The sequence below is a fragment of the Euleptes europaea genome, chromosome 2, assembly GCF_029931775.1.
Source record: "Euleptes europaea isolate rEulEur1 chromosome 2, rEulEur1.hap1, whole genome shotgun sequence".
NCBI classification, from domain to species: Eukaryota; Metazoa; Chordata; class Lepidosauria; order Squamata; family Sphaerodactylidae; genus Euleptes; species Euleptes europaea.
In genome coordinates this window covers 10,359,436-10,374,731 of record NC_079313.1, presented here as the reverse complement: position 1 = coordinate 10,374,731, position 15,296 = coordinate 10,359,436, and the positions used below count along the sequence as shown (strand labels likewise).

At 49.8% G+C, this 15,296-nt stretch overlaps 1 protein-coding gene across 1 annotated transcript in view; it reads right to left on the bottom strand.

Annotated features, from left to right (window-relative positions):
• The window catches only part of HDGFL2 (HDGF like 2), a 46,453-nt gene that overhangs the window by 10,948 nt on the left and 20,209 nt on the right, over window positions 1-15,296 (bottom strand). The window contains exons 8-9 of the mRNA XM_056843975.1: window positions 10,606-10,684; window positions 2,271-2,550 (exon numbers count right to left, since the gene is read on the bottom strand). Coding sequence (XP_056699953.1) covers window positions 2,271-2,550; window positions 10,606-10,684 — 359 coding nt within the window. The remainder of the gene's footprint in view (window positions 1-2,270; window positions 2,551-10,605; window positions 10,685-15,296) is intronic.

Sequence of the window (15,296 nt, the reverse complement as noted above, 5' to 3'; positions counted from 1 at the left end):
TTGGGACCCAAGACGGACTGGGGTGGATCCTTTGTTTTGGACTTTAAAGCGTCTCAGCAACTTGTGCATTATAGGACCGTGTCATTTTCTTTGTTGTATGCATTAAATACTATTAGAAATAGGAGATGTCATTATATTTTGGCTTCCTATGCTGATTTTTGTGTGTGAGCATGATTAAACATACATAAACATTTAATTACACAAGTTAAACCATTAAACCATTCAGACACACTGCAATTTCTCTAGTTGTAACTTCGATGCCCAACATTTGCATTTTTGCAGGGCCAGGAAAAGACTTCTCTCTTCCTTCTGACGGTCAACACTAAGTGAACAGATGCTGAGATTTGGTAGAAAGCGGCTTCAGAGGAGCTGCAACTCTGTTGTGCTAACCTCAGAGGAGGAGCTTTTTGGAAATATGCAGCCAATCAGCCTGATGGAAGGAGGCACTCACAACCAGGCTTCCCCCGCCACCAGTCCAAGCAGGAGAGATAAATCAGTAAATCTGGCAGGCTGGCATCAACTTTCTTACAGATCTGGGGGGGTGTTCCCCCTCCCTAATAATAAATTTATTTGTGGCTAATATGCCAGATAAAACAGGTAAAACAGAAACTGACCACACATAGATGTTTACAACCAAAAGGTAAAGGTCCCCTGTGCAAGCACCAGGTCATTCCTGACCCATGGGGAGACGTCACATCCCGACGTTTTCTAGGCAGACTTTGTTTGCGGGGTGGTTTGCCAGTGCCTTCCCCAGTCATCTTCCCTTTACCCCCAGCAAGCTGGGTACTCATTTGACCGACCTCGGAAGGACGGAAGGCTGAGTCAACCTTGAGCTGGCTACCTGAAACCGACTTCCGTCGGGATCGAACTCAGGTCATGAGCACAGCTTTTGACTGCAGTACTGCAGCTTAACACTCTGTGCCACGGGGCTCCTGTTTACAACCAAGGCCAACAAAATTAGGAATCACCCAATCTTACATTTCCACAGATTGAGGAAGTACATTAAGGTGGCGTAGCTTCATTGCTACTGCACAGTATTTTGCGACCTGGGTGGTGATTGGTGAGCCGTCTCCCAGCAGAAACCTTTGGGTCTATTCACTCTCATCACCAGAGCCCATTTCCCTAATCAAAGGGTCAATAATACTGAAGCGGGCTGACTTGTAGAGGGGACATCTAAAAAAATACATGCTCAATGGTTTCCAGCTCCCGTGTTACACGGGCAGTCTCTCCACCCTGGGGATCTTCTTAAATCTCCCTTCTAATATGGCAGATGGTAGGGCTGCACATCTGGCCAGTATATAGGCCCTCCTATGTGTGTTCCTTTCTAGGGAATATAAATATTCAGCCAGTGCTAGAATATACCTGGAATGTTGAGGTGCTATAAATACAGGGGATTTCAAGAGATCCATTTGACGCTCAATATCTTTGACTCTTTCATTTATAGTTAGTCTAGCTTGGTCCATACCCATTTGAAAAAGTGCTGACGGAGCAAGTCCCAAACTATTTAATTTATCCCCTATAGCGATGATCCATCTTGACCTAAAGGAGTCACTCAGTACTAGTGGCAAAAGACCTCTAGGATTAAGATTCATCCTAAGCCATATGTAGAGAGAGGATAAGCAGACCTTTGCCTCCACCCTCATCATACCAGTTTCCAATCGGATCAGGGAATTTGGCACACATCTCGGGAGCTGAAGGGCAGCTCTAAGAAATTTGGATTGCACCAGTTCAAGAGGTGTAAAGCAAGAAGGTGTAGAGCCACGGTGCGTTCCATAGAGCATGTGAGCTAATGTTTTTGCCTGGAAGAGTTTAAGGGCAGCCGGGACATAGTGAGCCCCTTTTTTTATAATTTATTAATTATATTGCCAGCTGTTCTCGTGCCTAGATTGGCGGCATAGGTATTATGGGCCATCTTAGATCCAGAAGCCTGAATAATTACACCTAGGTACTGCCCACCCTGATATTTTATGCTGAGGACTCCTGGCTTCAGCACACAATGAGATCTGCTACACCTATGGACTTGGTTATCGTATCAAAATGGACTTTTGGAAGTTTACTGGCGAGGAACGCTGAGAAAGGAGAGAACCGATGGTTCTACATAATATAAAAAGAATTACCAAAAGAATGGTTTTTTAAAGGGCAAGGAGAAGTATGGGAACTCTGACCAAAATGGGGCAGGGAACGAGAGGACAGGAAGGCAGAGGGACCCCCAAAATACTTCCACGAATGGCCTGGTATGCATGACACACCCACCCACCCCACAAGCACACCTCTTTCTCCACTTCTGAGTCCGACGATGACGGGGCTTTGGGCCGCCCCCTCTTGTTCTTCTTCGGGACCTCGCTGTCCACGCTGCCGTCGCTGTCCACGTGATCTGCCTCCCCCTTCTCCACCCGCTCCTTCTTCCGCTCCTTCTCCTCCCGCTCCTGCTCCCGCAGCCGGCGCAGCTCCTCCTCCTGCTCGCGCTTCCGCTTCTCCTCCAGCTCCCGCTGGCGCTCCTCATCGCGCCGCTTCCACTCGCTGATGCGGTCCACGTCGCTGTCACTGTCACTGAGAGAAGGGGGAAAACACAGGACAGGACTGCTCAACAAGTTTACTGTCTTGTTGGAGGTCAGGGGAACTGGTTCTAGCTCTCTGCGTTTTGAGAAACGCAGTTTCAATACTGAAAGATTCACCGCCCTTCTCGCTATCTGCGCTCCGAAACTGGCATCAGTCAATCCATCCACAAAGCTGTCAGAAGCCCACGATAGGAACCGAGGGGCAGTTTTACCCGACCAGGCCAAAGGTCCATCTAGCCCAGCATCCTGTTTAACGGAGAGACTAACTGGGTACCCCAAAAAGCCCTACAAACAAGGCAGGGAAGGCCAAGTGTCCCCAAGTTGATGCAACTAGCATTTAGAGGTAGGCTGCTTCTGGTCAGGCAGATTCCATTTACCCGTGAGGGTGAAAAGCCATCCTCCGTCAATTTATCCAATGCTCTTTTAAAGCCCAGGTTGTGAGGTTCTCCAGCCAACCTCGGCAATCCCAAAAAGTCACTCGCTCAGACAGGCAGATCTAAAGCAGGTAAACGTTTATTCAGGAGCCGCAGATACAGCATAAGCAATCCACAAGTTCAAAGCTGCTAATGACAAACCAAACTACAAAGCATAACTTTAAGCACAAAGCAATCTCAGGTGCAAAACCAAGCAGGCCTGGGAATCAGGAGATAATGGTGCCTGGTAGGAAGTAGGGAGTGAGCAAGCCATAATACTGAAGTTGCCTGCTTGAGACTCAAGGTCAGAGCGGGGGGGGGGGGGGAGGAAAGGAGCGGGGATAGCTTGAACAGCTCAGAGAAACAAAACCAAAAGATGCACTTGAACAGAAATGGGCCTAACTCATGGCAAGAGCCTGCCTGGACAGCATGACTCCTGACATTCTGCCCCCTTAAGACCCCCCTCCCAGGTCCGGGACAGGCCGAGGCTTTTGGGGGTAGGCGTCATGAAATTGTCATACCAAACGGGGTGCTGATACATGGGGGGGCCACCACCCATTCATCATGTGCTGGTCCCAGATGTTTCCAACGTACCAAATAAAACAACTTCCCTTTTTAAAGTTTGGAATCAAGGATTTTAGAGACTTCCAGATGCACCTCCCCTCCCACCACGGTTGGTACCTCGGGCTTAGGTTCTGGGTGGAATTGGGGAGCCGCTACATAGGGCTTGAGAAGACTGATATGAAATACCGGGTGGATTCCCCTGAGGGCTTTGAGAAGCGCAAGCTCTACAGTCCGTTGATCACCCTTGTGATGGGATAGGGACCCACATACTTGTCACTGAGCTTTCTACATGGTCGTAGGGTCAGAAGGTTCTTGGTGGACAATTAGACTTGATCCCCCACCTTAAAGTCCCACCGCGGGGAACTATGTTTGTCTGCATGCTGTTTGTATTTGCTTTTAGCTCGCTCCAGATTCTTCTGAAGCCAAGGCCATGTGTTCTGAACCACCTGCACCCAATCTCCCACTTCTCCTTTTATCCCCTCCTCCTGGAGTAGTTCTACGTTCCCAAAGGGTCCCAAATTTTTGCTGTACACCACCCGGAAGGGACTGTACCCCGTAGACGAATGAGGAGCATTATTATAAGCATATTCCGCAAAAGGCAGTAAATCCACCCAATCATCCTGGTGATAGTTCACATAACAGCGCAAATAGCACTCCAACACAGAATTAACTCGTTCCGTCTGTCCATCCGTCTGAGGATGGTGTGCCGAAGACAAACCTTGCTCCACCCCCATTATTTTTAAAAGGCTTTCCAGAACTTAGCCACGAATTGAGCCCCCCTGTCGGAGATTATCTTGAGTGGAAACGAGTGATGTTTCATCACATGTGTAATGAACATGCGTGCCAGCTTCTGAGCTGTCGGTAAACCCGCACAAGGGACAAAATGCACTTGCTTAGAAAATAAGTTCATCACCACCCACAACACCGTCTTCCCTCGGCTGGGGGGAAGATCCATAATAAAGTCCATGGCAATGACCTCCCAGGGAACGGACGGGACTTCCAAGGGTTTGAGGAGTCCCGGGGGTTTCCCCATAAGTCTTTTAGAGGTTGCGCAGGTGGGGCAGCTGCGCACGAAAAGGTCCACATCAGCTCTCATGCCCAGCCACCAAAACTGACGCCTCAATAAATGCAAAGACTTGACAAACCCGAAATGTCCTGCGGTTTTTGCCCCATGAGCCATCTCTAACACCTCCCTTCAAACAGTTTCCGGAACATACAGTTTCACCCCATGAAAACCACAACTCCCCCCGGCGAGTGAGAGCTTGAGGGAGCGTTTGGCCACCCTCATGAGGAAGGCTTCCAGGAGTTCGCTTGCCGGGTCAGAATCCATTGCTCAGCTCTGAGCACGAGTGACTACGGCCAATCCCGGCACCTCCCCCCGTTGTTCCGGGGTGAATAAGGAATCTACGGGGCGGTCGATTTGACTGCGGTACTGGGGGAGTTGGGACAACGCATCAGCCAGACAGTTTTCCTTCCTTGGAACATGTTTCAGCACGAATCGAAACTTGGCAAAGAACTCTGCCCAACGAACCTGTTTGGTTGATAATTTTCTAGACCCCTTTAGCGCCTCCAAATTTTTGTGATCGGTCCAAACCTCAAAAGGAACGTCAACCTCTTCCAAAAAATGTCTCCAGACCGTGAGGGCATGTTTCAAGGCTGCTGCCTCCTTTTCCCAAATGGCCCAGTTTAGTTCAGCTTGAGAGAATTTCTTAGAGAAATACGCACACGGTTGCAATTGGCCACCCTCACCCATTTGTAAAAGTGCCCCTCCCATGGCAACATCTGAAGCGTCCACCTGAACAATGAAAGGTTTTTCACAATCAGGGTGTTTTAACACTGGTTCGGATGTGAACCGTTTTAGCGTGTCAAATGCCTGTTGACATTCAGAGTCCAAAGCAACCTGGCGGACGGCAATGTGGCTGCAGACCCCTTCCCTTTTGTTCGCAGCAGAGAGGTGAGAGGCAAGGCTACTTGTGCAAAGTCATTAATAAAATTGCGGTAGAAATTAGGGAAACCGAGAAATTGCTGTAGTTGCTTGCAAGTAGTGGGGACTTCCCACTCCACAACGGCTCGAACCTTTTCTGGGTCCATAGCGAGTCCCTGCTGTGACACTATATATCCCAGAAATGTTATTGAGGACTGGTGAAAGTCACACTTGGAAACCTTGGCGTACAACTTGTGGGCACGACTTAACATCTCCTTCACCAGAGCCACATGCTCGTCCATGGTTTGGGTGTATATTAAAATGTCGTCCAAATAAACAATCACTCCTTTAAACAATAAATCATGCAACACCTCATTAATCATTTGCATGAAGACACTCGGAGCCCCCGTCAATCCAAACGGCATTACTAAATATTCAAACATTCCAAAGCAACTAGAGAAGGCAGTCTTGTGTTCATCTCCTTCCTTGATCCTAATGCGATGGTACGCTTCCACTAAATCAAGCTTAGTAAAAATCCGACCTTCCTTTAACTGAGCGAGCAGATCTGGAATGAGAGGAAGGGGGTAGGCATTAGTCTGCGTGACCGCATTGAGTCTGCGGAAATCTATGCAGAGTCGCAAATAACCAGTCTTTTTCTTCACAAAGAACGCCGGTGCCGAAAACAGCGCTGAAGACGGGCTTTTGAAACCCCTTGCCAAGTTCGTGTCCAAGTAGTCTCTTAACACAGCCTTTTCTTTAGGACTCATGGGATAGATCTTCCCTTTCGAGAGTTTGCCATCCCCCACCACTTCAATTGCACAGTCAGTTACTCGTTGGGGGGGGTAATTCATCACATTCGCGCACATCAAACACGTCCGCAAACTGTGCATATTCCTCGGGGAGGCAAGGTGATGAAGCCTCCCCCGGTAGAAGCTCCTGTAACACGACTGCTTGTTCTTTGAACGCCACCTCCCTCCTGTGCCGGTCACACTGGGCCTGCGAGAAAGTAATAGTCCGTTCCTTCCAGTCTATGGTTGGACTATGGCCACGTAACCAATTCATCCCCAACACTATGGGGTATTTAATAGTGGGGGCTATGGTAAAATGGAGCTGTTCCCAATGCTCCCCAACTCCCAAAGCGACCCGGGCTGTTCTATGCGTGACCGCCCCCCCCCAAAAAGTCACTACCGTCCATCTGGGCAAACTGGATGGGATTCGGGCAACTCAATCCTCTTCACCCGTAATTCACGTGCAGTCTCTTCATTTATCAAAGTCCGAGCACAGCCTGAATCAACTAGCGCTGATACTGGTAACACGGGTCCCCCCCTGGGTAATGCAAGGGCGACCTGAATGAACACATTGTCTTCATGATCGCTTACCATCACTGGAGCTCCCTCCTCAAGGTCCGGAGCGGCCTGCTGTGGAGCTCCCTTTACAGCAGACCGGCGGCATTTTTTGCCGGCGGGCTCCACTCTTCCTCCTCACTGGAGGAAGAGGAGTCTTTATTTGTAATCCGCGGCTCCGATGAGCCGGTAGCTTTCGGCGGTTGTTGGGTGGGTTGAAGCTGAAGAGCCGTGGGTGTCCCCCGTCGTCCTGGCGGGGCGCTTCTGCGGCGCGCCTGTCCCTCGGCGCACACCTTCTCCAAGTCCACAGCTGCTAGCTGGACTGGGGCCGTTTTTTCTGACCGGGATGGGCAACGAGCTGCAAAATGTCCCAAGCCTCCGCAAACGAGACAGGCACCACTCTGGAAACGTTTAGTCCGTTCTGCCGCTGACAGACCTTTTCCTTGCAAGGACCGAAAGTCTTTAGGGGCGCATGGCCTGTCTCCACGGGGCTTGGCCTTTCGCGCGGTACACTGCTTTGACAGTTGCAAAAGTTGCCTACGGTTTTCAATGTTGGCTGCATGTCGCACCCATCCCTCCACGTCCGGAGGATTCCCTTGCATGAAAGCCCAGTGCTGCAATTCGGGATTGAGCCCCTCCCGAAAATACTGTACTCGGGTGGCTTCGCTCCAGTCCAGAATTTTACTCGAGAGCAATTGAAACTCGCTAGCATACTGCACCACCGACTTAGTCCCTTGGCGCAGCTGCAGAAGAGCTGTCTTGGCCCGTTCCCCCCGGTGCGGGTCTTCAAACCGGTTACGGAGGGCTATCATGAAGTCATCCAAACTTCTCAAAACTCGGGAGCGCAGTTCGTACTATTGCACCATCCACGCCACCGCTTCCCCGAAGCAGCGATGCAACGTATTGAACCCGGCTTTCGTCCGAGGTGAAGATTGCACCCTATTCACGCATGAACACATCCACTTGGATCAGGAAGTAAGACAAAAAGTCGCTTGACCCATCAAACGTCACCTTCAACTCACGTCGGGTTGGAGGCGCTGGACCCGGCTGCCCCGGAGGCGGCGGCGGTGGTGGGACCGGTTGGTTACAAGGAGCCGCCGGTTGGTTGCCGGGAGGCTGCTGAGGCTGCTATTGCCGCAAGTCGTTCAACTCGTGCTATATGTCTTGCATCAAGGTTTGCATGGCATCCATCCTTTCCGCCATCTCCTGCATCTCAAAGCGGAGTTGCTGGCGTTCCTCCTCCCACTCGCGCCGCCAGACCGATTCCCTACGGGCTGGGTCTTCCTCAAACCCCTCAAGGATCCCAGAAATCGCTGGCCTCCGGCACCTACTTTCCGCCACCGACCCCATCCAAGGTCGGGGAGAATCCATCCAGGATCGAATACGAGAAATCTTACGTACAGCACCCTTCCCGGTGCCGCTTGGTTTCTCGTCCACTGGCTTGTCCCCCTTCGAGCCAAGTTCGGGTTCGGCCAGAGGCACCATCTTGTCCTCCTCCTTCTTGTCGTCTCCATTCCCCGCCATAGCCACCCTCGCGTTGGATTGCGAGCGGACAACGGAGCAAAAGGGATTAGCAGCTTAATGTGAGGTTCTCCAGCCAACCTCGGCAATCCCAAAAAGTCACTCGCTCAGACAGGCAGGTCTAAAGCAGGTAAACGTTTATTCAGGAGCCGCAGGTACACCATAAGCAAGCCACAAGTTCAAAGCTGCTAATGACAAACCAAACTACAAAGCATAACTTTAAGCACAAAGCAATCCCAGGTGCAAAACCAAGCAGGCCTGGAATTTGGAGATAACGGTGCCTGGTAGGAAGTAGGGAGTGAGAAAGCCATAATACTGAAGTTGCCTGCTTGAGACTTAAGGTCAGAGCGGGGGGGGGGGGGGGAGGAAAGGAGTGGGGATAGCTTGGACAGCTCAGAGAAACAAAACCAAAAGATGCACTTGAACAGAAATGGGCATAACTCATGGTAAGGGCCTGCCTGGAAGGCATGACTCCTGACACAGGAAAGCAGTGGCCATACTATATCCTGTGGCAGTGAGTTCCACAGTTCATTGCTTAGAGCGAAGCAGCAGCAGCAGCAGCTGAGCTGGTTTTTATAACCCACTTTTCTCTTCCTTTAAGGAGTCTCACACCAGCTTACAATTGCCTTCCCTTCCCCTCCCCACAACAGACACCATGTGAGGTAGGAGAGGCTGGGAGAGCCCTAAGAGAACTGTGACCAGCACAACTGTCACCAAGCTGGCTTCATGTGGAGGAGTGGGGAATCAAACCCGCTTCTCTAGATTAGTGTCCGGTTGCTCTTAACCGCTACGCCATGCTGGGTAGACTGAAGAAGTCCTTTTTTGTCTGTCTGCCCATCAACTCCATTTGCAGTTCACGGGGTCTGGCATTACGGCAGATGGAGGGAGAAAATGTTTTCTCTGCCCTTTCGTTTGGTGGGGAAAAGGGTACCTGGCCTACCCGACATAAGGGAAGCACACGCTAGATTGGCTTTTAAGTAAAAATAATTGCTTCTTTGGGTTTGTTTGAACATTTAAACCAGACTAGAAGTATTTCCCCCCCAGCCAAACATTTCAGTTAATGCATTTATCACCTACAGTACCGTGTTCAGTTTTGGGCACCGCAATTTAAGAAGGATGTAGACGAGAGGGAACATGTCCAGAGGAGGGCAAAAAAGATGGTGAGGGGTCTGGAGACCAAGTCCCATGAGGAAAGGTTGAAGGAGCTGGGTATGTTCAGCCTGAAGAGGAGAAGACTGAGAGGGGATAGGATAACCATCTTCAAGTACTTGAAGGGCTGTCGTAGAGAGGAGGGTGCCAAGTTGTTTTCTGCTGCCCCAGAAGGTTGGACCAGAAACAACGGGTTGAAATTAAATCAAAAGAGTTTCCGTCTAGATATAAGAAAGAACTTTCTTACAGTTAGAGCGGTTCCTCAGTGGAACAGGCTTCCTCGGGAGGTGGTGAGCTCTCCTTCCCTGGAGGTTTTTAAGCAGAGGCTGGATGGCCATCTGTCAGCAATGCTGATTCTATGACCTTAAGCAGATGATGAGAGGGAGGGCATCTTGGCCATCTTCTGGGCATGGAGTAGGGGTCACTGGGTGTGTGTGGGCGGGAGGTATTTGTAAATTTCCTGCATTGTGCAGGGGGTTGGACTAGATGATCCTGGTGATCCCTTCAAACTCTATGATTCTATTCTATGATATTAAACTATTTTTGTGAAACTTTTGAGATGCGAAGTTCTCAGTTCAAAGCCATGAACTCTCACACCCATTCTCTCTCACAGTCCAGGGGAACTGACTTTAGGGAGATCAGTCTAGACATTAGGAAGCATTTTCTAACAGTTAGACCAGTTCCTCAGTGGAACAGGCTTCCTCGGGAGGTGGTGAGCTCTCCTTCCCTGGCGGTTTTTAAGAGGTACAAGGTTCACCAAACTTAGGCAACTCCACTGAGTTTTTAGAGAAGATGCTATAGAAATAAATTCAAGTTGGCTACAGACGGGGCTCTCTTTCGCTCATTCCAGCTCCTCCCCCACTCTCCAAACTGGTGGATGGCACCAACACGGGGCAAGGAGCTCTTTGACTCAGACAAGTAAGCTGCCCTTCCTAAGAATCGCCTGCAGGTGACCACAGAGACGGGTGAGCAAAATGGTACCTGTGGAAGGAGAAGCCCCAAATGGTCCTGATACGGGAGTCGGCCCAGTCAACAGGCTGGGCTCAAGCGACTGCAGGCTTGTCTGCACTCCGGGAAACGGCCCCATCCCGTCCAGCTCCCCAACTAACCACGCGGCACCTCCAAATTCTCACCTGTCACTGCTGGAGCTGCTAGGGAGTCTCTCGGGCTTGGGTTTCCTCCCGCGTGGCTTTGGGGGCGGCTTTTCCGCAACTGTGGAGGGGTAGAAGAAGAAGAGTTGGTTTTTATATGCCAACTTTCTCTGCCACTTAAGGAAGAATCAAACCGGCTTACAATCACCTTCCCTTCCCCTCCCCACAGACACCCTGTGAGGTAGGTGGGGCTGAGAGAACTGCGACTAGCTCAAGGTCACCCAGCTGGCTTCATGTGTAAAGGTCCCCTGTGCAAGCACCGGGTTATTCCTGACCCATGGGGTGACGTCATATCCCGACGTTTACTAGGCAGACTGTGTTTATGGGGTGGTTTACCAGTGCCTTCCCCAGTAGTCTTCCCTTTACCCCCAGCAAGCTGGGTACTCATTTTACCGACCTCAGAAGGATGGAAGGCTGAGTCAACCTTGAGCTGGCTACCTGAAACCAACTTCCGTTGGGACTGAACTCAGGTCGTGAGCAGAGCTTGGACTGCAGTACTGCAGCTTACCACTCTGCGCCATGGGGCTCTTTACTTCATGTGTAGGAGTGGGGAAACAAATCTGGTTCACCAGATTAGCATCCGCAGCTCATATGGAGGATTGGGGAATCAAACTCGGTTCTCCAGATCAGAGTCCACCGCTCCAAACCACTGCTCTTAACCAGCAGTAAAGCACAAATAGACCACATTTTGAAAGGGGGGGAAATCATGGCTAAGCAGGTCAAATCAAAACCAATGCTAAAATTCTTATTTGTATGTCTCCTCTCATGGGGAGTTCAATTCCCAGTCCACCGCAATTTGGTAGTGAACTAGCACTTAATACAGGTGACGGTATGAAAAGTGACAGAGGAACTAAGGCACAATGACTACATTTACTTGAAAGGAGGACGACCCTGGAGGTAAGATCCCCCCCCACCCCACAGTGTTACACACACAAACTGTCACTTGTATGTGAATGTGAGATGACCCCCCTCTTTTCTGATGGCCTATCCGGGGGGGGGGGGGCTTAGCCTTGCCTGAGCGACGACTGTAAATTCTGTTAAAATAGATGAATGGACAACTCCGTCCACAGTATACCAGGCATGTTAAAATTACAATGCCATCCCGAACAGATTTACACCTTTCCAAGTCCATTGTAATGACTACAGGAGAATTACAAAACTTTAAGGTTGACAATGAGGAAATTGAAATTGTTGAAGACTTTCTGTTCCTTGGCTCCATCATCAACCAAAAGGGAGACTGCAGCCAAGAAATCAGAAGGAGACTGAGACTGGGAAGGGCAGCCATGAAGGAGCTAGGAAAGATTCTGAAGTGTAAGGATGTGCCACTGGCCACCAAGATCAAGTTAATTCATGCCATCATCTTCCCTATTACTATGTATGGGTGTGAAAGCTGGACATTGAAGAAAGCTGATAGGAAGAGGGTAGATTCCTTTGAAATGTGGTGTTGGAGGAGTGTGTTACGGATACCCTGGACTGCCAAAAACAAAAACAAATAAGTGGGTTCTAGATCAAATCAAGCTTGAACTGACCGTAGAAGCTAAAATGATTAAACTGAGGCTATCGTATTTTGGTCACATTATGAGAAGACAAGAGTCACTGGAAAAGACAGTCATCCTAGGAAAAGTTGAGGGCAGCAGGAAAAGAGGAAGACCCAACAAGAGATGGACTGACTCAAAGGAAGCCACAGCCCTCAGTTTCCAAGATCTGAGCAAGGCTGTCAAAGATAGGACATTTTGGAGGACTTTCATTCATAGGGTCGCCATGAGTCGGAAGTGACTTGACGGCACTTAACAGACACACAAGTCCGTTGTAGCCAGTGGGTTTAGAAGGGTGTAGCCCTTCTAAGGATTGCACTGTTAGCGCGTTAAGTTTCCAGTCAATTTCGTTTCCCCCCTAAATTAAAATACAGGCTGAATATCCCTTATCCGGATGGCTCGGGACCAGAAGTGGTCCGTATTTTGGATCTTTCCCTATTTGGGGATATTTGCATATACATAATGAGATTATCTTGGGGATGGGACCCAAGTCTAAACACGGAATTCGTTTATGTTTTATATACACTTTATACATATAGCCTTAATGTAATTTTAAACAGTATTTTTAATAATCTTGTGTACATTGAACCATCAGAAAGCAAACTGGCATGCTGCTGAGGGCCTGCGAGCAATGCCTGCAGGCAGGCTCAAAATGTCTGGTGTTTGGGTCAGTCCGGATATCGGATGTCCGGCTAAGGGATGTCTGGCTAACCTGTAACATAAGGGAAGCATAAGCTAAACTTGTTTTTAAATAAAAATAATTCCTTCTTTGGGTTTGTTCGAACATTTACACCAGACTAGAAGTATTTTTCTGCCTAACCAAACATTTCAGTTAACGCATTTATCACCTAGAGAAGTGGTTGGCAAACTCATTAGTCAACAGAGCCAAATATCAACAGTACAATGATTGAGATTTCTTTTGAGAGCCAAATTTCTTAAACTTAAACTATATAGGTAGGTACACTGTTTATATGTTCAACATAGAACACTGACCTTTTAGGGGAGGGGCTGTGGCTCAGCAGTAGAGCATCTGCTTGGCATGCAGAAGGTCCCAGGTTCAATCCCCGGCATCCCCAGTTAAAAAGATTAGGCAAGTAGGTGATGTGAAAGACCTCAGCCTGATATCCTGCCAGTCTGAGTAGACAATACTGACTTCCGATTCAGTAGAAGGCACCTTTATGTGTTCACGGATCGTTTCCGTTGACACACCCCGCAACACTTTGACAAGTTTCAGCCCCAAAATTATTCACCAAGTGCACGGGAGGTTTTGCCTTGGCTTTGCCGCTCCGTAGATGCACATCTTCCCCCATTCGCATCCTCCAAACTCAAAATTAAGCCCCCCTGCAGAGTTTTGAGAATTTGGTTGGGGGGAAATGTGCATCTGTGTGTGTGTGTGTGTTAAGTGCCAGCCCGGCCGCGGCGAGGGAGACTCCGAAGCAGAGGGCGGGGCAGAAGGCAGCGCCCCCGGCCCGCTCTTGCCCACGTCCCCGCCCTGCCTCAGCCGCAGCCGACTCCCCGCGGCTCCTCACCCTCCGGCTCCAGGGGGCGCGCTTCCCCAGCCCTTCCTCCGGCCAGCTGGCCCAGCCTGCCTGGGCCACGACCCCGCACCTCCGCCCCCTGGCGGAGGGCCGCAAGCCAGGGGGGAGCAGAGGCGAGGTGACAGCCGCCCGCCTGCTCGCTGGCCGCCTCTACCTGCAGGGAGGAGCCGCAGCGCGCCGCCACCTCCTCCTCGACAGCCGCACTTAACCGGCCAAAGAGCCACATGCGGCTCGAGAGCCGCGTTTTGCCGACCACTGACCTAGAGAACTGTGTTCAGTTTTGGGCACAATTTAAGAAGGATGTAGACGAGCTTGAACGTGTCCAGAGGAGGGCAACAAAGATGGCGAGGGGTCTGGAGACCAAGTCCTATGAGGAAAGGTTGAAGGAGCTGGGTATGTTTAGCCTGAAGAGGAGAAGACTGAGAGGGGACATGATGACAATCTTCAAGTACTTGAAGGGCTGTCATATAGAGGAGGGTGCCGAGTTGTTTTCTGTTGCCCCAGAAGGTCGGACCAGAACCAACGGGTTGAAACTAAATCAAAATAGTTTCAGTCTAGACAACAGGAAAAACTTTCTAACAGTTAGAGCGGTTCCTCAGTGGAACAGGCTTCCTCGGGAGGTGGTGAGCTCTCCTTCCCTGGAGGTTTTTAAGCAGAGGCTAGATGTCCATCTGTCAGCAATGCTGATTCTATGACCTTAGGCAGATGATGAGAGGGAGGGTATCTTGGCCATCTTCTGGGCATGGAGTAGAGGGGTCAATGGGGGGAGGTAGTTGTGAATTTCCTGCATTGTGCAGGGGGTTGGACTAGATGACCCTGGTGGTCACTTCCAACTCTACAATTTGTTGCTTTTGGGACATAAAAGTAACATGGGGTCCTTTTCAAATTGTGGGTGGACAGCCATGCTAGCTTGTTGTGGCAAAAGTTCTCAGGGATCATAACAGCATAAAGACAATCAAAATTTCAGCATGTGCTTTCATAATTCAGAGCTCATTTCTTCAGCACACACATCCGTTAGGCCTGGTTCAGTTCCGAGCTGGAAGTGGTGGCAGAGAATTTACCAGAGTCTGGTATAAAACAAGATGCGATCACACCCAGAGTGGGCGTGAGACAATCTCAGCCAACAACAGCAGAGTCGACTAACCATCAAAACTAACTGCAGGATAAAATGAGATAGTGGAACAAATTAAAGCATCCGTAAGGGGGTGTTCCGCATACCAGATGCCAAACGAAATGTGTATGCCAAATCAGAGCATGCTCTAATTCAGGACATCAGGAAAATATATGTCGCGAATTCTTCTGGAAAACCCACGTCACCGCTTCCCTTTCATTTGTCCCCAAGGTAGACTGCCTCCAGCTGCGGAAGTTCCAACCTCCAACATCATCGTCTGATCCCTTTTAAGTGCTACATTCTCTGTTCTCGCCCCTGTTAAACCTCTCTCTAGAGCAGGGTCAGTGCTCCAGCTTTGGGCTTTCCTCATGTTTTCTAGCAGGGAAAAGAATACATTGCTTGAGAGAGAGCAAAGGATTTGTAAGAAACAACTATTCTGTAAACCAGTGATTCCCAAAGTGGGCAGTTCCACTCCCTGGGGGGCGGTGG